Source organism: Leucopleurus acutus, assembly GCF_964270905.1.
Source record: "Leucopleurus acutus genome assembly, chromosome: 7".
NCBI classification, from domain to species: domain Eukaryota; kingdom Metazoa; phylum Chordata; class Mammalia; order Artiodactyla; family Delphinidae; genus Leucopleurus; species Leucopleurus acutus.
This window is the reverse complement of record NC_139150.1, coordinates 69,391,348-69,410,766: the sequence shown is the minus strand read 5'-3', so window position 1 is coordinate 69,410,766 and position 19,419 is coordinate 69,391,348. Positions and strand designations below refer to the sequence as shown.

The window sequence follows — 19,419 nt, the reverse complement described above, 5'->3', positions numbered from 1 at the left end:
AGCCCCACCCCATCATGATACACTTCACCAGCTTGGGCAGAAACAGGAAGTAGGTGAGGGCAACACAGAGCCCTATGAATGTGACCAGGGCACCAAAGAAATGGCTTTATTAATGGCACATCCAGATAACCATCAGTTTCCTATCTTATTATTCCAAAGGACTTCTCTCCAGTTTGATTATTTTATTTAAAAATTAAATAATGCATAGCGAGTAGGTCCATCCTTCACATAGATCCTAACACACAGCTCGTCAATGTGTATGTAAACTTAGTCCTTATACACACAGACACAACTACACATACACCTACAAGATGACACGCATCAATGTACATGTGGGTCAGTTGCAAAATCTAAGCTCTTGGACTTGGGTTAAACTGTTTCTATCTTCAACTGTTCTCTCCATTATATACTAAATTCAGTAAAAGGGTGGGAGGAATTGGAGTCCACAGGTAAAAGAAGCTTTCTTGGTTGTAGAAAGGGAGAGGGAGGGAGAGAGCAGAGTATCAGTTTTAGGGCTTCAAACCGCTTCAATCGGAGGCTTGCACTGGAAATTAAAATTGGCCCGAAGCGGTCCGATGTGATGTGGGTTATCTTCGCGTGAGCAGCTGGGAGAACTGACAAATTAACGTCGAGGATCCCGGTGCCCCAGCTAACCTCCTTCCCGCTATATCGCTCTCTTTAATCCAAGGGCCCATACAACTTGCTTTCGTGGTTTGAAGAAGGACAAAACGAAAAGAAGAAAGCAAGAAAGTTGAGCCAAAAAATAAAAGAGAGGCAAGTAAAGAGGGAAGGCAGGGAGAAGAGAATGAAGCCAAGAGAAAGAGTCAGAAAGAAGTTGGGAGGTAGGAAAAAGGGGAGAAAAGGAAGAAGATAAAGAGAGCAAAAAAGGAATGAGGGCAAAGAAGATGCAAGGATCCTTCTTTAACGAACCGAAGTTACACACATATTTCACTTTCAAATCAGTTGTCTAGATCTTATCCGTTTCCTTTCTAAAGGTTGTCTGTGTTGCTAAAGGAAGCTAGTCAGTACTCCTACCCCGCCCCACGCGTGGCTGCGCTGTTCTGTCCCCGGTCACCGAGACCAAGTACAACCCGAGTGGAAACCTTTGCAGGAGCGCGACTCTGGGAACACTCCTGCGACTGGTTATCACCCGGGAGCCTAACAGGATTAATACCCAGAGATGGATTACGTTGGCTGTCACCAATACGCCTAAAGATTATAATCCAATTTATGCACATTACAGCCAGTGTTAACTTTATCTGCTATTTTAAGACTCCCAGTTGCCCCGCGCGTCCTTAGAGGACAATTTGCCACGTTCTTATGCAACCCAGCAGGCTGTCAGGAGTGGGAGCCTCCCCAAGAAAACTCCCAGCCTGGTCCCCGAGGGTCTGCACCCAGCACTCCCAGGTATCTCGCTTTCACCTGGGCACCAATTTGTGGTGCATCCCAGCCGGGGATTACCAACGCGGGAGGCGTTCCCTGGGAAGGAACTAGCCTTCTAGTTTCTCTCTCTTGTTCATTTCATTTTAAAATTTTCGGTGGCGGTGGCAGTGGCAGAAGGGCGGGGGTGAGTGGATGGGGAAGGGGGCCAGGGAATTGTTGCCGGTTATAACCGTCTCAGCGACTGCTTTTAGATGCTTGTTTGTAAGGGTGGCATTTCTCTCGCTCTGTCTTTAAATAAGTTTGTTTGGGTGTGAGTTCTTGCCTTTTCAGCACAAAACCATAAAAAGACGTGGTGGAAAGTGAAAGAAAGCCCCCTCCCTCCCCCGAGCGTGCTAACTAACGCCAAAGACTTGATTTAACACCCCTTCTCCGGCGGCTGGGGGCTCTAGGCAGTGGCTACATTCCAGCAGTTTTAATCCGTTTTTTATTGTAGGGCGAGAGGAGTTTACACAAGGTCTGGGATGGCTCCCCAGCTGGCCGCTCTCCCTACTCCAGCGCCCCTTCCCCGCCCTTCTCCCTACTTCCCCCCACCCCCCAGCAGGAACCTGTTACTTTAAGCGAGGCGTTCCAGTGTGGCGGTGCGGGCTGCCGGGGTTTCGGGTGGGTGGCCGGTGATTGGCTCTTTCGAGCTCCCCCTGGCTCGCTCGCTCTGCCTCCCCGCCCGCTCCGCCCCGCCCGCGCGCCTTCCCTCCGCCCCGTGAGGCTCGGAGCCCCGGTGTCAGGCGCCACGGCGCATGCTCCGGAATCTCATCCTCTGGCCCTGGAGCTGCTGCTGCTGCTGCTGCTGCTTTTGCTTTTGGGGCTGAGTTTAATAAGCGAGCGAGCGAGCGAGCAAGCGAACGCGGGGGGAAAAAGGCAGAGAATGTCCGCCATCTACCCTCCGCTCCTGGGCGCGCTCTCATTCATAGCAGCCTCTTCATGAATTACAGCTGAGGGGGGCGGGGGAGGGGGGTACCACACAACACCCCAGCAAACCTCCGGGCCCCCAGGCATGGCTAGCTCGGTAAGTACATACAAAAATAATAATAAAAGACCCCCACCCCCCGCCTTTCCTCCCTCGCCCTGCGCCGCCGCCGCCGCCGCCGCAGCCCAGACAGCGCCAGCGCTCCGCGGTTCCAATTAGAGAAAGGTTGGTACGGCTTGCAGGGAGCTGCTGCCTCTCCCTCAGCCTCCGCTCCCCTCCCTCCCTCCCCCCCCCCGGCGCGCGCACACACACACACACACACACACACACACATACACACTCACACACTAACACACACTCGCCCCTCCACCCCCCGCGCCTCCCTCCTCGCCTCTCTTTGCAATCGCAAGAAGCGCACTCTCGCTCACACGCGCGCACTCACACACACACTCACACACGGTGGAAGGAGGCGAATAATAACTCAGCCATATTTCAGCTGCCGCCGCCGCCGGGAGCCGCGGGCACAGTCCGGGGACGCGGCGAGCAGCCTCGCCGGCCGCTACGATGGTGCGTTCTCCGCGGCGCGCGAGTGTGAGCTGGAGTGTGCGGGCTGACAGCGGCGGGGCCGCACGCAACTTTGCCCCCGCGCCGGGCTGTGCGCAGTCGGGGCTCGGCGGCTGTCCGTCCGCCGCCCTGCCTTCCCGAATTTCATTTTTTGGGGGAGGTGGGAGGTACTTTGGGGCCACTTTGGCTCTTGGAAGTGTGTTGCGGGGGCTCTCTTAGGCTGGCCTCGCCGATCGCGTGGGGCTTTTCGCTGGGGGGGGGGGTGCGGGGTGCCTTAAGTTATGGACGCCTCGGCGTGTTTTCCTGCGGGCGTGTGTGTGTGCGTGCGTGTGTGTGTATGACGACGTCTCACTTTTGTTGTGCACGAACCCCGTGGTAAGAGCACGGGAGTTTGTGCCCATCGGCGGAGGCTGCCTGTAGTTTCCATTCCGCCTGGCACAGCGCTCCACACGCACGCACACACACACGTACACAAAGACTTCTTCGGCGTGTGCCTGTCGCCGCGGCACTTTCGGGGTGGGGGCTCGCCAGAACCCCCCTCGGGAGTCCCAGTTACCTCCCCTCCCACGCCGGGCAACCGCCCGGGCATCGCCTCCTAATTGTCTCTAATTTGTTTCCGATGCATTCGTTGTCGTGCTTGTAGTGGATGAGGGTTCTCGCCCCTCTTTACCCCCCAACAACCAGACCCCTCTTCCCGATCGGGGGTAACAGTCCGTTACAATCCCGGCGGGTGTGGATGCGGGCCCGGGGGCGTGTATTTGGGGGTGTGGGGTGTGCGCGCCCACGCGCGTGAAACGTGGATGCAGAGGGCACCGCCGTTTCCTTTTATGTGCGTTTCAAGAAGGAGGAAAAAAAATGTCAGGCGCAATGTTCAGTGTCGAACGGTCGCCTTCCTGTTGTTCACGGCTGTCTCTCCTCCCCCCTGCCCGCAGTGTGCCGTGCAGGTGAAGCTGGAGCTGGGGCACCGCGCCCAGGTGAGGAAAAAACCCACCGTGGAAGGCTTCACCCACGACTGGATGGTGTTCGTGCGCGGGCCGGAGCACAGTAACATACAGCACTTTGTGGAGAAAGTCGTCTTCCACTTGCACGAAAGCTTTCCTAGGCCAAAAAGAGGTAGGGCTCGAATACAAAAGGAGCTTGATAAAAAATGTCTTTGCTGGAGGAGGAAACAATCGCTTGGCCCGGGCGGTCCCCCTGCCCCTCTCCCCGCCCCCCGCGTCGCGCTCGCTGGCGTAGCTCGGGACCGGGGTGCGCGGCGCCGCGCTGGCCAGGTCCCCGCTCCCGCCCGCGCGCGCGCCACTTCGGCTCCGTGAAAGTCACCGCAGAGAAAGGACTGTCAGGTGTCGAGTGTTTATTCATCCCAAGCCAGCCCTCACCGGTCCTCTGGGGTTAGCCGCGGGTTCTGCGGGGAAGGTGCAATTAGTTGTTGGGTTTGGAGGCGTGGGGAGCGGGGCTGGAGGGAATAAACAGCTTGCGCCTTTTTTTTTTAAACCTGGAGAAATTGAGATTTACCTGTGTTGTTAGCAGAGGATGCATGGGATGTACTTATTGTTCCCTCTTGAGAAGTCGCCTGTCTTTAGGGTCTTCTCTGCTTTCTTCCCTGTGTATGAGGCTTTAGGTACCAGTTGTCATAGACTTTTCTCTTTGTGGGTTAGCCACCCCGATCTCCCACTGTCAGGATTTTATGTTCGGTTTTGGGGGGGGCACTTACTGGTCCCTGGCTCCCCGATGGCACTTGGTTGCTCATTCGATTTTGAGCAGCGTTCAGAAGTGTCTGCCCCATGTGATCTGCAGGGAAGAGTCCCTGCAAAGGTCGAAGCTAAGTTTCAGAGCAACGGTGTTGTCTTGCCTTTTGCTTCATTCCTTCCTCACCTTGGTTTTTAGCCTTGGTGTCTGGTTTGCATAATTCTGCTCAGCCTCTGCGGTCCCAAACATTTTCCATAAAGGACAGTTTTAAAAAAGAGGAACAGAGTGTTATTTTACAAGAAATTTAAAGAGGGTTTGAGAAATCTCCATTTCTGTTCCCTTCAGCCTCTGGAAAGCTACTGTCTGGTTGTTTTAGTTGGATTAGTGGAGGTAACAGTACAAATACAATAAGGTGCTTTGTTTGTGAGCAGGTTTATTTATCTAAGTCGACACAATGGTTAGTAGTTATCTTCCATTTGATCCGTAATCTTTATTGGCATCTAGAACTCCTGCAGTTTCTTAGCTTAACATCATAATAAATCCATCTGCTTAGAGCTACGTGGAAATTATTGAACATTCAGGGGCTTGAATAAAGAAAGGAGAAATGCTCTGTGCCTTAGAGGTGGCAGAGGTTTATGTTAATGCTTATTTTTGTTTCCAGAGCTCTTGTAATGGGACTTAGGGTTGTATGTTTTGCCTATAGTGGTTTGTTTTATAGCTGCTCTTGAAAACTCAAACAGTTGAATTTGATGTGCTTTGCTGGATGGTTAATAAATGAATCCACCATCTAATAGAGGGGTAGGGGTATGCATGGTCTATCGGAAATAACATTTAGATTTTGTTAGCATTTTATATCAGAATATAGCCAGAGATATTATACTTAAATTTTCCTCCGAACTGTAATGAAGATGAGTATTGTCAAGTTTCTGTCATTATGTGAGGTTGGGTCTGATGCTTTTTGGAATCTCGCTTTCCCTTTTCCATGTGTCCATAGAGCCACAGCAGAGGAGTTTAAACAAAAGAAACCACCTTCTAAGATCCTTTGTACACACTGTTACAACTACTTGCTGTTGTACATTTCAAGGTGAAATACCCTTAACAACAACAACAACAAAAGCAATATTTATTATGTTAGGAAAACTAAGCCCGCTGGCTGGAGATGTAGCTTTTAAGATAACTTTGTTTAGGCACCTTAACAATGAACAAATTGGCATTATGAAATTAAAGATGATCAACCTCTCCATATTTCACCACTGTTTCTCTGCTTCAGTGGGTGTGTGTGGTGACGTTTCCTTTTATTTCCCATACTTAATGATTTTCTGTCCAGCCTGAGGGTACCTGAGAGTGCTGTCTGTACAGTCCACACCTGGGAGTTTTGTTGCTAGGTGTGGTAAGTGGCTTGATAACACTGATGTCTTCTCAGACGCCTGTAGTGAGAGATGTCTGCTTGTTGGTTGGGCTCTTCAATTTTTATTCTCAACTGTGGAGTTTCTTTATGTAGCCTATAAGCCATTGTTTCAAAATGTTTATTTTTGGATTTTTATTTGTATGTGTGCTTCCCATGATGTGACAAGTCCTGGGAAAAATGCCAGCTTACATAGCCCAGGAGAGACCTTGTCATACTGTAATTACACATGATTCAGATTGCAAGAGAAGGTTTCTCTGTTCATTGGGAATAGTTAGTTGTAAATTAAGGTAACACCAAACATTCCACTTAATCCTGGGACTTATTTTTTGGCTTATAAGGTCTTTCGAAATGATAAGAATAAATACAGAATAAGAATGCCAGGCATTTCTAAGTCTACTTCCATACTTTTTTAAGGTGTTATATTTTTGATATTATGGACTATAAACAGGAGGATTGCAAATGGGAGAAACTGCAAAAATGGTTTTGTGAAAAATCTGAGTTACAAGAAATGCACATACTGTAAACTGTAAATGGCTATTAATAATGACAATTTAAATCACTTTCAATATATACGGTAGTTGATAAACAGAAGTGGGCTTAGATCTGAGGATGAACTGCTCAAGCCACAAAAATGGATGAGATCTTAGTTTCATAAATCTTTGGTTTGGAAAAGCGAATTGATTTTCAGGTTGATTTCCTTTATTTCACAGTAATATTATGAGAACTTGTAGAGGAGGAAATTACAGAAAGTTCAACTTGTTGCCCAGTGAGAATTATGTATACAGTTTCAGAATTGAGCTAATTGGACTTGAATTAATAAGGTTTTATTCTGTCCTAAAGACAGTTTCAATTTAAAACTACTAGCACAAAGTTCTAAAAGAAGATTTTGATGAAATAGTGAAGACTGGAATAGCCATTAGCCATTACAGAATCGGCAGGTCAAACTATAATGCATTGTAAAACTATCTACTTGCAAAAAAAGACTATATTTTATTTATTAGTATCAAAGATTTATAATAGTCTGATATGACTGAAATGCAGTCATATTCAAAACATTTCATTTAAAATATTAATGTTTTCATTTTCAGCATGGTGTGAATTTGAGTGAACTTTCTTTCCAATTATTGCCATCCTTACTATTGCAGTCTGTTCCATTGACATTTATGATATGAAATCTGTTGCTTATTATTTTCTGTAAGCTCATTTGGCTACTGGTATGATTTGATAGCTTTTTATTTGTAGCCTTAGTCCTTTGAGTGGGCAGATAAAGCATGATAAATTTACACTTATAACTTTCCTTTGATTTAAGTGTTTGAGCCCAGCTTTACTGTGTAGTTCTGATTTGTGTTAAATAGTTTTCCGAAATAATTTGAATAACTTTTTATCAGAGTATCTAAAATTTGAGGGGTTACTAGTTGAAAATACGATGTGCACCTGAAGTATTTTCTCTCCTGAGGTATTTAAAAGGTTTATGGAAAAAACAAAGATGGGTGACTCTACTGACACATTCAGTGAGTCTTCTGAGATTTATGTAGAGTTCTGTATGGAATTAAGATGACCAGTGAGAACAGTTTTACAACTTGACATTTTGAAGCAACATAAAGTATAATTCACCAATTAAAAAGCTGAATTGCTGGAGAAAACCTCATGTGCGGTTAGTGAGAATGTAAATTGGGCACGGACATTTTGGAGGGCATTTGGCAAAATCTATTAAGATTTTAAATGTTTATACACATCAGCCCAGCAATTTTACTTATAGGTATTTTCCAACAGATATGGGGTCACAAATCCACAAAGTTACAGCATATTTTTTGTGACTCTATTTTGATAGCAAACATTTGGAAGCAAGCCATAGAAGGGACCTCAACTGGGTACAGTTAGATTATGGTAATCTATTAAAAAAGAGGGTAAATCTATTTGTAGATAAAGAAAGATCTTCAAGAGATGGTAGGTGAAATAAGGCAAGTAGCTAAATCACTGTGATCCCATTTAAAAAATGTGTTTATACAGATAAAAAGTATGTGTGTGTAAATAAATAAATTCTGCATGAATGGGCACCAAACTTTTACTAATAGTTTTCTTTAGTGGATGCTATGGTATTGGTGGTGATGAGGAGTTTTTTTTTTTGTAGTGTTTGATTTTTTAAAATAAATGTTAATTCTTTACATTTAAAGCATTCCAATGAGCACTTATTACTTTTTAAGATGAAAAAACAAGAGTAAAGTCCCAATATACACTACGCCTTTCAGAGAGGGATAAACCACGTAGCTCTCTAAAAGTGACCTTGAACTGTCTTGGGTAGATATCATTGCCCAGTGATAATTAGGGTTAGGAATTTCTATGCAAATTGTATCTATTAATATTGACTGTATTCAAACTTAACCAGAAATAGTTTGAACAAATTACTTATTAATTTGTTTAAAGATAACAACCATCAACCTATTAGGTTAGCACATAAATACTATTTTAATGAAAAATTTTCTACAACATAAAGAAGAGTGAGAAGAGTGGCATCATTTATTTTTGTGTGTGTGTGCAAATCTCTTTAACATTTTGCTTAATAGAAGACAACTGGGTCTGCTTATGTCTTTTATATTCAGTCTGTTGTGATATCACACATCATGTAGCCTCTGGAAAACTCCACTGTACACTCAGGAGAGAATGAGAGTAAAAATGGCAAATAGTGTCTTAGAGTTGTTATGAAAATAGCTTTAATTTTGCCAGTTCCTGGAAAAGATTTTGGGCATCCTGGGGTCCCCAGACTTGTTCACGGAGAACCTCTAATATAAAATATTCAACTTACAACTTGGCACAGATAAACTGCCCTGTTATGTGGAAGCTAATTTTCTTTGTAACCATTATTATTGTTGCTAATAAAAATACTTGGGCTTCCTTGGTGGCGCAGTGGTTGAGAGTCCGCCTGCTGATGCAGGGGACACGGGTTCGTGCCCCGGTCCGGGAAGATCCCACATGCTGTGGAGCGGCTGGGCCCGTGAGCCATGGCCGCTGAGCCTGCGCGTCCGGAGCCTGTGCTCCGCAACGGCAGAGGCCACACAGTGAGAGGTCCGTGTACCGCAAAAAAACAAACAAACCCATTTCCTGGAAAGAGAAAAGATAAATCTTCCAAGGTATTTGCATGGTTAAATTCCAGTGTAACAATTATCTAGTGATTTTTTTTCCTAAAAGGAAAATCCAAACTTGGTTTTACTGGCTATATTTTACAGTTAACATTACTGTCCGTTTTATGGTGCAGAAGCCTTTTACATCTATAATTTTAGGTAACCCTCTGTAGAAGTACCTCTGGGAGGTAGATAGGGCAGGGGGATCCATTGGTTTCATAATTTTTCTTTAAAGATTTTTTGTTCCTTTGTTCTTTGACATTTCCTTCTAATGGTCTTCTATGGATCAACCTTAGCCCTTTAGCTCTTTTCCCGGTCATCTATTACAGATGATCCCCACTACTTAACACAGATTTTACAGTTCTAAGATGTGGAGCTTTTTTTGTTTTTTATCTCTTAGTGACTTAAGTCTTCAAAAGAGAACTTGGAAAGTTTAGATATTTGGCAATGGGGGGGAATTTTTAAACACAATTATAGCAATTATGTAATTAAGCAAGGACTCGATATGTTACTGAATTTACTGGACTTTAATCTTTATTGTCTAGACTTTAGGATATTTTTGATCTCTAAAACAATGTTTCACACTGTCCTAATGGAAATAATATAGAATTCTGTGGGTTTTTTCCCCTTGGTTTTTATACTTTCTTTTTGTTTTTATGTTTTTACTACTCAGTGAAGCAGCTAACATGTAGAAGGAGAGGTTCTCTTGTCTCAGTGATACAAATTAATATTCTTTTAAAACATTTTATTTTGTGTGTGTGTGGCCAGAGTGTCTTTACTTCTTTCTTTTCCTCATAATGTATATTTTAATGCTTTAATCTTCTATTCTCTTGTATTTTGTGGTTCTCCTTATTTTGTTTGTAGTGCTGTATTCACTTTTGGGAATATGATTTGTCTGAAAAGAGTTTTTGCATAAATAATTTCCCACTGATGATATTACAGGTAATTGACAAGTTTTTGTTATGTTATAGATCATAGAAATTGAGAAATTACATTGCACAGTTGTACAATTCAGCTTTTATGAAGAATGCAAACATTAATTTTTTTACATGCAAATGAAAATTGTATTTTCTAATTTATACATATGTGTTCACTGTAGAAAAACCAAACCATAGAAATATAAAGAAGGAGTTACCTGAAAATTCTTCATAGATAACCATAATTAATATTTTGGTAGGCATCTTTTTATATTTATGTATACACACAAATATAAATTAACTTTAATTAACATTAATTCATTCAACAAGTGTTTTTTGGAGCTCCTATTATGTGTCTAGAATACTTCTAGGAGTTGGGGATGAAACACAGATGAGTATTCCTACCCTCATGTTATGTGGTAGGATATCTTTTTAAAGCTGAATTTGATGGTATCACATTAAATATAGATTTATTTATTTGAACATTTATATTGTTCTTAGTTTTAATTTGTTATGAATAATGCTATGATGAACATCCTAGATATTCATTTTAATGGTTTTTCCAATAATTTCCTTATGTATATAGATTTTACATTTTGATATTCATTACCAAACTTCCCTTCAAAAAGATTGTACCAGTTTATACTTCCCTAGGAGTTGGGAGACTGCCCATTTCCCCACGTGGTTGCCAATACTGGGGATTAAAAGATTTTTTTTTTTATCTTTGCCAGTCTGCTGCATGAAATGATACCTCATTTTTATTTGCATTTATTTGATTAGTAATGCCACGTATCTTTATGTGTTTATATATTTACCATTGCTGTTTGTAATATGCTTGTTTTGTGCCCTTTTCGTATTTCTGGAAAAAAAAGGGGGGGGGCGTATAGGAAAATACAAAGGGAAGAATGATAGAGCAAACATTCAGATCCCCACTGCCAAGAATGAACAGATGTTTGCATTTTATCATGTTTGATTCCTTGTTGATTTTTAGGGAATCAAGTATTATAGATGTGGCTCAAGTGTTTAAATATTTCCCAACCTTTTCTTCCAACTCTTCAGCCTTTTCCCCATCTATTTATGTACATTTGCACATTTATATTGCTACAGGTAGTAGTATATTGTGTCTTAAAATCTTCATGAAAAGTATCATACCGGGTGAATCTTTTTTTTCAACTGAGATATAACTCATATACCATAAAATTCACCCCTTTAAAGTGTAAAATTCAGTGTTTTTTCAATATATTCATAAGATTGTGCAACAATTACTATTTAATTCCAGAACATTTCCTGAGTAAATAATTTTGCATCTTGCTTTTCCCCGTACTCAATATGTTTTTGAACCTTTTGCCATTTCATCTTTAGAGAGCCAACTCATTCCCTTTAATTTTTTCTGCTTAGTATTTTGTTGTAGGAGTATGTTCTATGCTTACGTTTCTGTTCTTCTGTTAAGGACTATATAGGTCATTTTCTGTTCTGTGCAGTGAATATCTTTGTACTTGTTACCTTGTACGAATGAAAAAGATTTTGGATATAGGCCTAGAATACCAGTTGTGTGTGTGTTTCCATTTGCATTAGACATTGTCAGATTGCTCCACAAAGTAGTTGTGACAGTTCATACTCTGTCAGGGAATGAGTATCATTTTCTCTACATCTTTGCCAATGTAGGATATTTTAAGATTTGTTATTTTTGATATTAGTTGAAATACGGTGTCTTTTTGTTTTTATTGGCATTTCTCTGCTTCCTAACGGGGTTAAACATTTTCTATATGTTTACTGACCATTTAGATTTCCTCTGTATTGACTTCTCTTTATATCCTTTGTCTTAAAAAAAAAAAGAAGATTGGGATGTTTGTCTTTTTCTTATCTGTGGGATGTTAATCCTTTGTTACTTGTGTGGAAAACATCTTGTCCCATTTTTGTTTCTGTTTCTTGTAGCCTAATGTATGGTATCTTTTTGTCATACATAAGTTTTTAATTTTGTCAAATTGATCTGTTTTATTTTGTTTTCCTGTCTGGTTTTGGGGTTTTGTTGAAGAATATAATTTGTGGGCATGGTAATGTGCTTAACCAATAGGCTTCATATGTGTAGGATACAGTGAAAGGACTGGGGGAGATGTAAATAACAGAAAGAGGAGGTCCCTGCCTTCAGTGTGCTTGTGTCTTTCAGAGCTGGAAAGGACACTTGAGATTCTTCATCTTTGTTTACCCTCTCATTTTACTTTTAATCGGAAGCCTAGAAATGTGAAGTGATCTTGCATGTAGACACAATGGTCACAAGTATGCTGGTGCAAAGATAACTAGTAATAAATGGTGGTAAATGTTTACTTTTGAAACACTGAGTAATTATTCACTTATATTAGCAGACACATGTTCAGCCATAACCGCTTTTGTAGACATGATCTAGGACTTAATTAAGTGGTGGTAACCATGGTAGGTACTGTTTAAAAGGAAGAGGTTCTCTAGCTGCTTTCAGGCAAAATCAAATTCATTTTATGGATTAATTGAAGATTTTCCTTTGAGATTAAATCATTAGGAAAAATTGTGATGGAATGGTAGGTATTCCCTGATATGTTGTACCCCCTCCATCATAAGATTGCAGTTCCTTGAAGGATGCAGAACATTGTGTTAAGAAATAATGTTGCATGACCTAATCCTTTTAACTTAAGTGTGTTACGTTTGTAGTGACTGAGGCCTGAAGAAGGCCTCAATTCCGTTTATCATGGAATTTCTAAAAAGATAAGGCTAGCATCTGGGTGTGATTTAGTTGGTATGTAGTAGTTAACGATTAACTTTTTGGATAAAATCAAGGCACCATCATTTTTTTATGAAAGAAAATTATGACTTGTCTTGAACTTAATTCTGAGGGCCATTTATTTAAAATAATGCTCATAAGTGATTATAAAGATGATCAGTTGAATTTAATTAGTTACTACCCATGTTAGAAGATTGATATTCTCAGGGCCAAATAAATTTTAATATATTTAATTTTGCCAAACATGAATTTTTTTCTTTGTTCCTTTCCAGCAGAAATCATTAGTTGGTTATTTTCCCATCAATACCAGGCCAAATGTTATGTGCATGTATTGATTTTTAAAAGCAAAATATACATTAACAATTTCCTAAAATATTAATATAATAACAGTGGCCTAGACAGTAGAGATTTACTTTCTTCTTAATGTTTCTGGATGTAAATTTAGTCAGCATGATGCCTTTAATTTTTACAGATAGGTTTTATGCTCTCCTTCCCCTTTCCTCTCAGGGTGGTGTTGGGGAAGATTAACGTCAGATTATTCCAGGTGTCTATTTATTTTGGTAAGCATTTATAACATTTTGAGTGTTTAAAAACAAGGTTCATTGTAGACTTCATGTCATCCATACCTTTTACCCGAAATACTCCATTCATACGAGTTGCTGCATAATGAAAGCTTTCTTTGTGTTGAAGAAATATTCTTCTATTTTACAAAATGTTTTTTTTCGTTTGAGTTCTCTCCTTGTTCCTATAATATAAGCAGCTGTTTTGTACTGACTGTTATTGAAAAACAGAGAGTCAGGCTATTGGGATTTGGTTGCTTTTAGTGGGATAGGTTATGCAAAATGTTGACATAGCTCCAGATTGTCTTATCATGGTTGTTTTATGACTTTTCCTACCTGTGCCCACAAGTAGCACAGAGCAGTGGGCAGCTACTTTCCTCATCATATGGAGCACCAGGCACGCATTACATGTTTCAGCCAGTCCAGCACTCACCTCTCCTTGTGTACATATCTATTGTTCCTGCTGTGTTGCATTAGAGTTACACATCCAAGGAGATGGGGCGTATAGCATCACTGTGGATAGTACTCATACCTTTCATCAATGTAGTCTATAGACAGTAGACCTTTTGGGCAAAAGTATAACATCAAAGAGGATATCACAAGTCAGAAAGAGTTTGAGAATCCTGATTTAAGCATCCCCTTTTCTAAGTGATAAATTATTACTCTGTCTTCTGAAACTTATTTCTTCTGTACCTCTAATAACTGGCTTTGTATAAACAGAACCACCACTTGAATTCAGCAGGAAACATTGTGTCCGCTGAGAATCACATTTTCTAGAATGGGTTTTAGCTTATTATAGGCAAAAATGAATTTTTCTCCTCTTCTATCTTTCCTCCCTTATTCTTTCTTACCTACTCCAAGTGCTTGTTTAAAAGCTGGACACAAATTTGAGCAACTTGGACAGGTCGATCATTTTTTTACTACTTAATCCATGAAATACAACTAGCCTTTTACCTTTAAAAATAGGAGTCAGATTTATTCCAGTAACTGGTACGAGCAGTATTTAGCAGTGCAGCAGGAAAGGCTCTGGCCTGGGAGGCAAAAGGGATGTGTTTGGACTGAGTAAGCTCTGTGTTTGGGCTTTTCCAGCTCTGAAATATTATTTTTCCTTAGTTTTTAAAAAAGGATAAATTCTGAGTGTGTCATTGATCTAGTGTTTTTATAATGATGAAATAACTACCACTTATTACATATCAACTGTATATTGGTTATCATGTTAGGCAATAGGCATGTGCTCATGTGTTTGCTCACTTTTCATAAATGTAGTAATTTGGACAAGGATTTTTTGAAAAAAAAAACAAAATGTTGATATGAACTTCAGTATAGTGGAATTTTACCATTTAAATGGTGTGTGAACAGTGGAATGGGTAAAAGACTTGTTGAATATCAGAGAAATAGAAGATAACATGGGTAATTCACCAAGTAGGTTAAGTTTTGGTTATGAAAAGTTACTTTCTGACTATATTGGTGCCATTTATATCAACTATCAACTACTTTTTGTAGGTTGGAGCAGTCCAAGAACTCATGAGACTCTGTGTTTATTTGAAACAACTTCTTCAAATGTGGCTCTTGACCAGGTCATTAGATCACTGTGTTTTTTTCTTGAAAGTTGACTGACTTTTTTTTTTTTTTTAATTTCATATAACATAGGCCAGACCTTGAAATTTTGTCACTTGTTTTGCTTTTTTGAAGTATCATGTTTCACATAACTATTAGTGTTTCTGTTATCAATAGAATAATAACTGGGGACTTGGGCTTAAATTATCATGTGAACAGGTTAGAAGAAAGTATGTCAAATCTTTGATCACTCAACATACTTGCAGGGTTTTCTGTTTAATAATTCAGATGCTTAATTGAAGTTGCCTTGAAAAGCAAGTACACTTTCAGTCTTTACTTGCAGCATGCTGCATAACTTTTAGGCTAAAGAAAAATAATTCTTGTTATCATTACAACTTGTTAAAGGGAATTGTCAAGTGACTGACTAGAGCCAAGGATTTAACTTATACAAAAATACTCAAATGCAAACATTTTAAAGAGAGCAGCAAATAAATGAGAATATACTTATGTTGTAAAGGCTGCACAGTAGTTCGTAGTTAATGCTACTTAATATCTTTCTGTGGAGTCTCTTTTTTTTGATTTATCATGATCATTGATTTTAGTAGGATTTAGTCCATTTTCTTTATACCAGACTGTTCAGAGTTGTTCATCTTTACCCACATTTGGAGAATTGTATGACAGATAAAAATACATCAGTGAAAAGATGGGAAGAAAATACTTCACACAGTGTTACAGAAGTTATCTCTGGGAGGTGGGATGTCAGGAAATTCTTGTCATCAGTAAAATTTGTTGGATTTTTCAAGCTTCCTTGAATGCTACATATTACTTATGTGAAAGTTAAACTAGATACTTAAATGTACATAAGGATGTGTTTATAATAAACTTTTTAGTTTTTTAAAAACGTAACCTCATTTGGAACATAAACAGGAATGTCTTCCCCAAGGAACATTTTCACATTTTGTTATTTGAAATTTAACCACCATGTCATTATTAGTGTTTTCTTTTAATATTACTATGAATATATGCATAAATATTTCATAGGTTTATTGTAAACTTTAAAGAGAAGGATGTAAATCATGTTACCTTTCTTGACAATTAATGTTGTGTTAAGGTGTAAAATTAATCAGATTAACCTGACTTGTACGTACATGACACACAAAAATTTTTCTTTGTAACAGAAGGACAACTGTGTTTAATATTTCAGTACAGCATACATTTTTGGAGTACTTAGGAATGTTTTGAGAAGTTTTGACCTTTCTTACCTGTGGAGTTTTGATAAGTATACCTTTGTTGATTAATATGTTTATCTTGATGTGTAGTGGTAGAAAAATTTCCAGAGCCTACATCTGACTTTAAAAATTGTCTACAAATGAAAGGACTCTTATTATGTTTAGATATATGGTGATAGTGTTAGGAATAAATGGGGTCTATAGTTGGAAATAAAGATCCACTTCTAGCTTGTGAGTCTTTGTATATAATTTGGAAGTTAAACATTAACTTTTGAGAAATAAAAAGTTAAAAAATAACTACCAAAACCAAGGCAAAAATAATGTTTGGGGCAGGGAAATAAGTAGTCCTTTTTGGATGGAGAATTGATGCATAATTACATAAACACAAATAATATTTAGCATTAAAGTGGTTTCAATACTGTTTTATATATAGGCTACAAAAATAACTGGAAGTTAAAACATGAAATTACATTTTAATTTTCATTTTTTATATACAATGCAGATAGATTGATATGAATATTTCTTAAACACAATTAACAGAAATAATTTCTGCAAAACGAGGGAGTTAATTTTAGTTGTCTTAAAAGGTCTCTTTGCAATCTAAAGTTTATGTGATTAAGTACATTATATTATGATTAATGGGAAAACATCTGTCTTTATTTTAACATTAAGAAATAAGCATTAGAAGTGTACTATGCTCAGATGCATAGCAAAACTATATGTCAAATAAAAACAAATCTGTTTTCCCTTTAGCATTAGATGCTTTTACAAAATTCATAAGTTATAATTAGCCAGATTAATTCTGCCTTAGAATATAAAATATAAAAATTGATGTTTGTAATCTGAGCATTTCTTTATTTGCTACTTGAATAAGGTTGCCACTTTAGTTCTGTTGGGTAGCATTTGGAATAACATATTTCATGGGCTTTAATTTAGTTCTGCTGATAAATCTTTACTTAACTATTTCTATTCCTTTTGAGAATGCTAAATGGGATTCATAGTTGCCTGGATTCCTTTCTTCAGGATTAATGTGTGTATGAGAATGAGGAAAATATCCTCTTTGGCACCTTGATTACAACTCACCATATTTGCTTGCTGTTGTTCTTATTAAATTAACTTATGTAGATGTCTTAACTGCAGATATAGAAAATAAAGTAATTGTTTTAAAACCTGTTTTAAACGAATACTCAGGGGACCAAGCTGAAGAGGTGAGAGTTTGAAAAATATGAAGACTTGGTTAGAATATTGCAGATTGTTAGAGCTTCCCAATTTGGCACTAAATTAAATAAATATGCTCATAGAATTTTATTATAGGACAGACAAAGCTGTGGTCGACTAAGATAATGTGTAACTGGCTCTTATTTGGAGCATATAGAGTGGGAGCATATTTTGCAGTGAAAGGGGAACTAAAGGACAAGGTGTTCTCTACTTGTAAAGACCTCAGAGTTTTCTTTATGTTATTGTAGAAAGACATTATTTTTGCTTTGGCGTGCTTAAAACTAAAGGGCAAATGATCCAAAAGAATAATCTTGAAATTCAATAGCAAGAAAACTACTTGACATTGTGGGCTGGAGGCCAGCAAACGTGTTGCTTTCATTGAATGCGTGGGAAATGGGGCAGGCCTGGAATTTAAAGAGACAGGGTGCAGTACCCTAGAAAAGAAAGCCCTCCTGTATGATTTGCTTACATGGAGGAAAAAAATAGACTTAAAGTTTTCTCTGAGGGATCTTTATTGGATCAACTATTGAAGGCATTGAAAGACACTGAGTGAATTTTTCCCGACTCCACCTCCCATCTCCCTAGCCATCTTCTCTTGTCTGAAATTGGTGCCGAGTAAAACTGTTTACAGCAGAGGAGAAGCAGCTTTTCAAATAAAAGTACTTTCTAGCCTGTTCAAATGGAGGATAATGTAATTCTCTCTGAAACTGAGCACTTATTACTTTGTTTATGTAGCTGTTTAAAAAGGGGGTGCCTGGCATAAGGAAGGGGGGGTAACGTAGGAACCTCTGCTTCAGAAATTACTGTTTTTTCTGTGTCTGAGTTTTCCTCCCCATCCACTCATGAATCCCCCTTCTCCCCCTCCCCCCACCTCCCACAATCCCTCAATAAAATAGTATTTAAAAGACTTGAATCACCAGTCCTATGTAGCAGCTTCTTGCTGGAGGCAGTAATGTTGTACTGTTTTCAATGGGTGGTCTGGAATCTCCATGGGAGATTTTTACAGGCAGTGGGCTCCAAGACCCACTAAGTGTGTTATATTGAACGTAACCTGTTAAGTTCCCGAGCCATCGAGAATATACAGAGATAGTTTTACATTATTGAAGTCCCATCGTTAATTACTTGCAAACCAATTTATTTGATTTTATTTGAAGAATTTATGGCTTAAATCCCTGAAAGTGACTCATATTAACCCAGTATTTGAGGTTTACTTTTTAAAACAAGTAAGACATTCATATATATGTCAATTCAGGAGTACTCATTTGTGTGTATATTTTATTTTTATTTTATTATTATTTTTTTAAAAGGTGGTATCAATTTAAAAAAAACTTATTTAATTTATTTTTGGCTGCATTGGGTCTTCGTTGCTGCGTGTGGGCTTTCTCTAGTTGCGGCGAGTGAGGGCTACTCTTTGCTGCGGTGCACGGGCTTCTCATTGCGGTGGCTTCTCTTGTCGTGGAGCACAGGCTCTAGGTGCGCGGGCTTCAGTAGTTGTGGCACGCGGGCTCAGTAGTTGTGGCTCGCAGGCTGTGGAGCGCAGGTTCAGTAGTTGTGGCACATGGGCTTAGTTGCTCTGCGGCATGTGGGATCTTCCCGGACCAGGGCTCGAACCCGTGTCACTTGCATTGGCAGGTGGATTCTTAACCAGTGTGCCACCCAGGAAGCCCTGTGTGTCTATTTTAGTTAATGGGTGTTTTTTGTTTGTTTTAATTCTCCTCCTTTAGGGAACCTACACCTAGTAGTCATTTCCAAATGTTAAGTAATTGAAGCCATATTTCTCCTAATTGAGATAGTGTAAAATGATAGGATCTATTATAATCAGAAAGTATATCAGGTATTTTTATAATCATTATCTCTTAGCTGTGGCATGTGGCATAAATGTATATTAACCTAAAATTTAACTAAAATTGTTTTGGGTCAAACCTTTGTAGAAGCACACAGGATTGGAATTATATATTAAATACTGGATTAAGATTGCTTTTTAGAAAAAAATTGTTTTTTATGCAAACTTAAATAAAACAATACATTTACTTATACACTGTAAATATTGAAATGGGGAATG

General features: G+C 39.5%; 1 protein-coding gene across 3 annotated transcripts in view; it reads left to right on the top strand.

Moving 5' to 3' along the window:
- Nucleotides 1–3,912: 3,912 nt before the first annotated feature.
- MLLT3 (MLLT3 super elongation complex subunit) overlaps nucleotides 3,913–19,419 on the top strand; it is a gene marked incomplete at its 5' end in the record, with an annotated part of 259,908 nt that continues 244,401 nt past the window's right edge. The window contains one exon of one of the 3 annotated variants that reach the window (XM_082843269.1): nucleotides 3,913–4,024. In XM_082843269.1, the coding sequence (XP_082699395.1) occupies nucleotides 3,928–4,024 (97 nt within the window). Of the gene's footprint in view, nucleotides 4,025–4,058; nucleotides 4,300–19,419 lie in introns of those variants that run through there. The other 2 variants (XM_082843268.1, XM_082843267.1) reach the window with 2 other exon arrangements.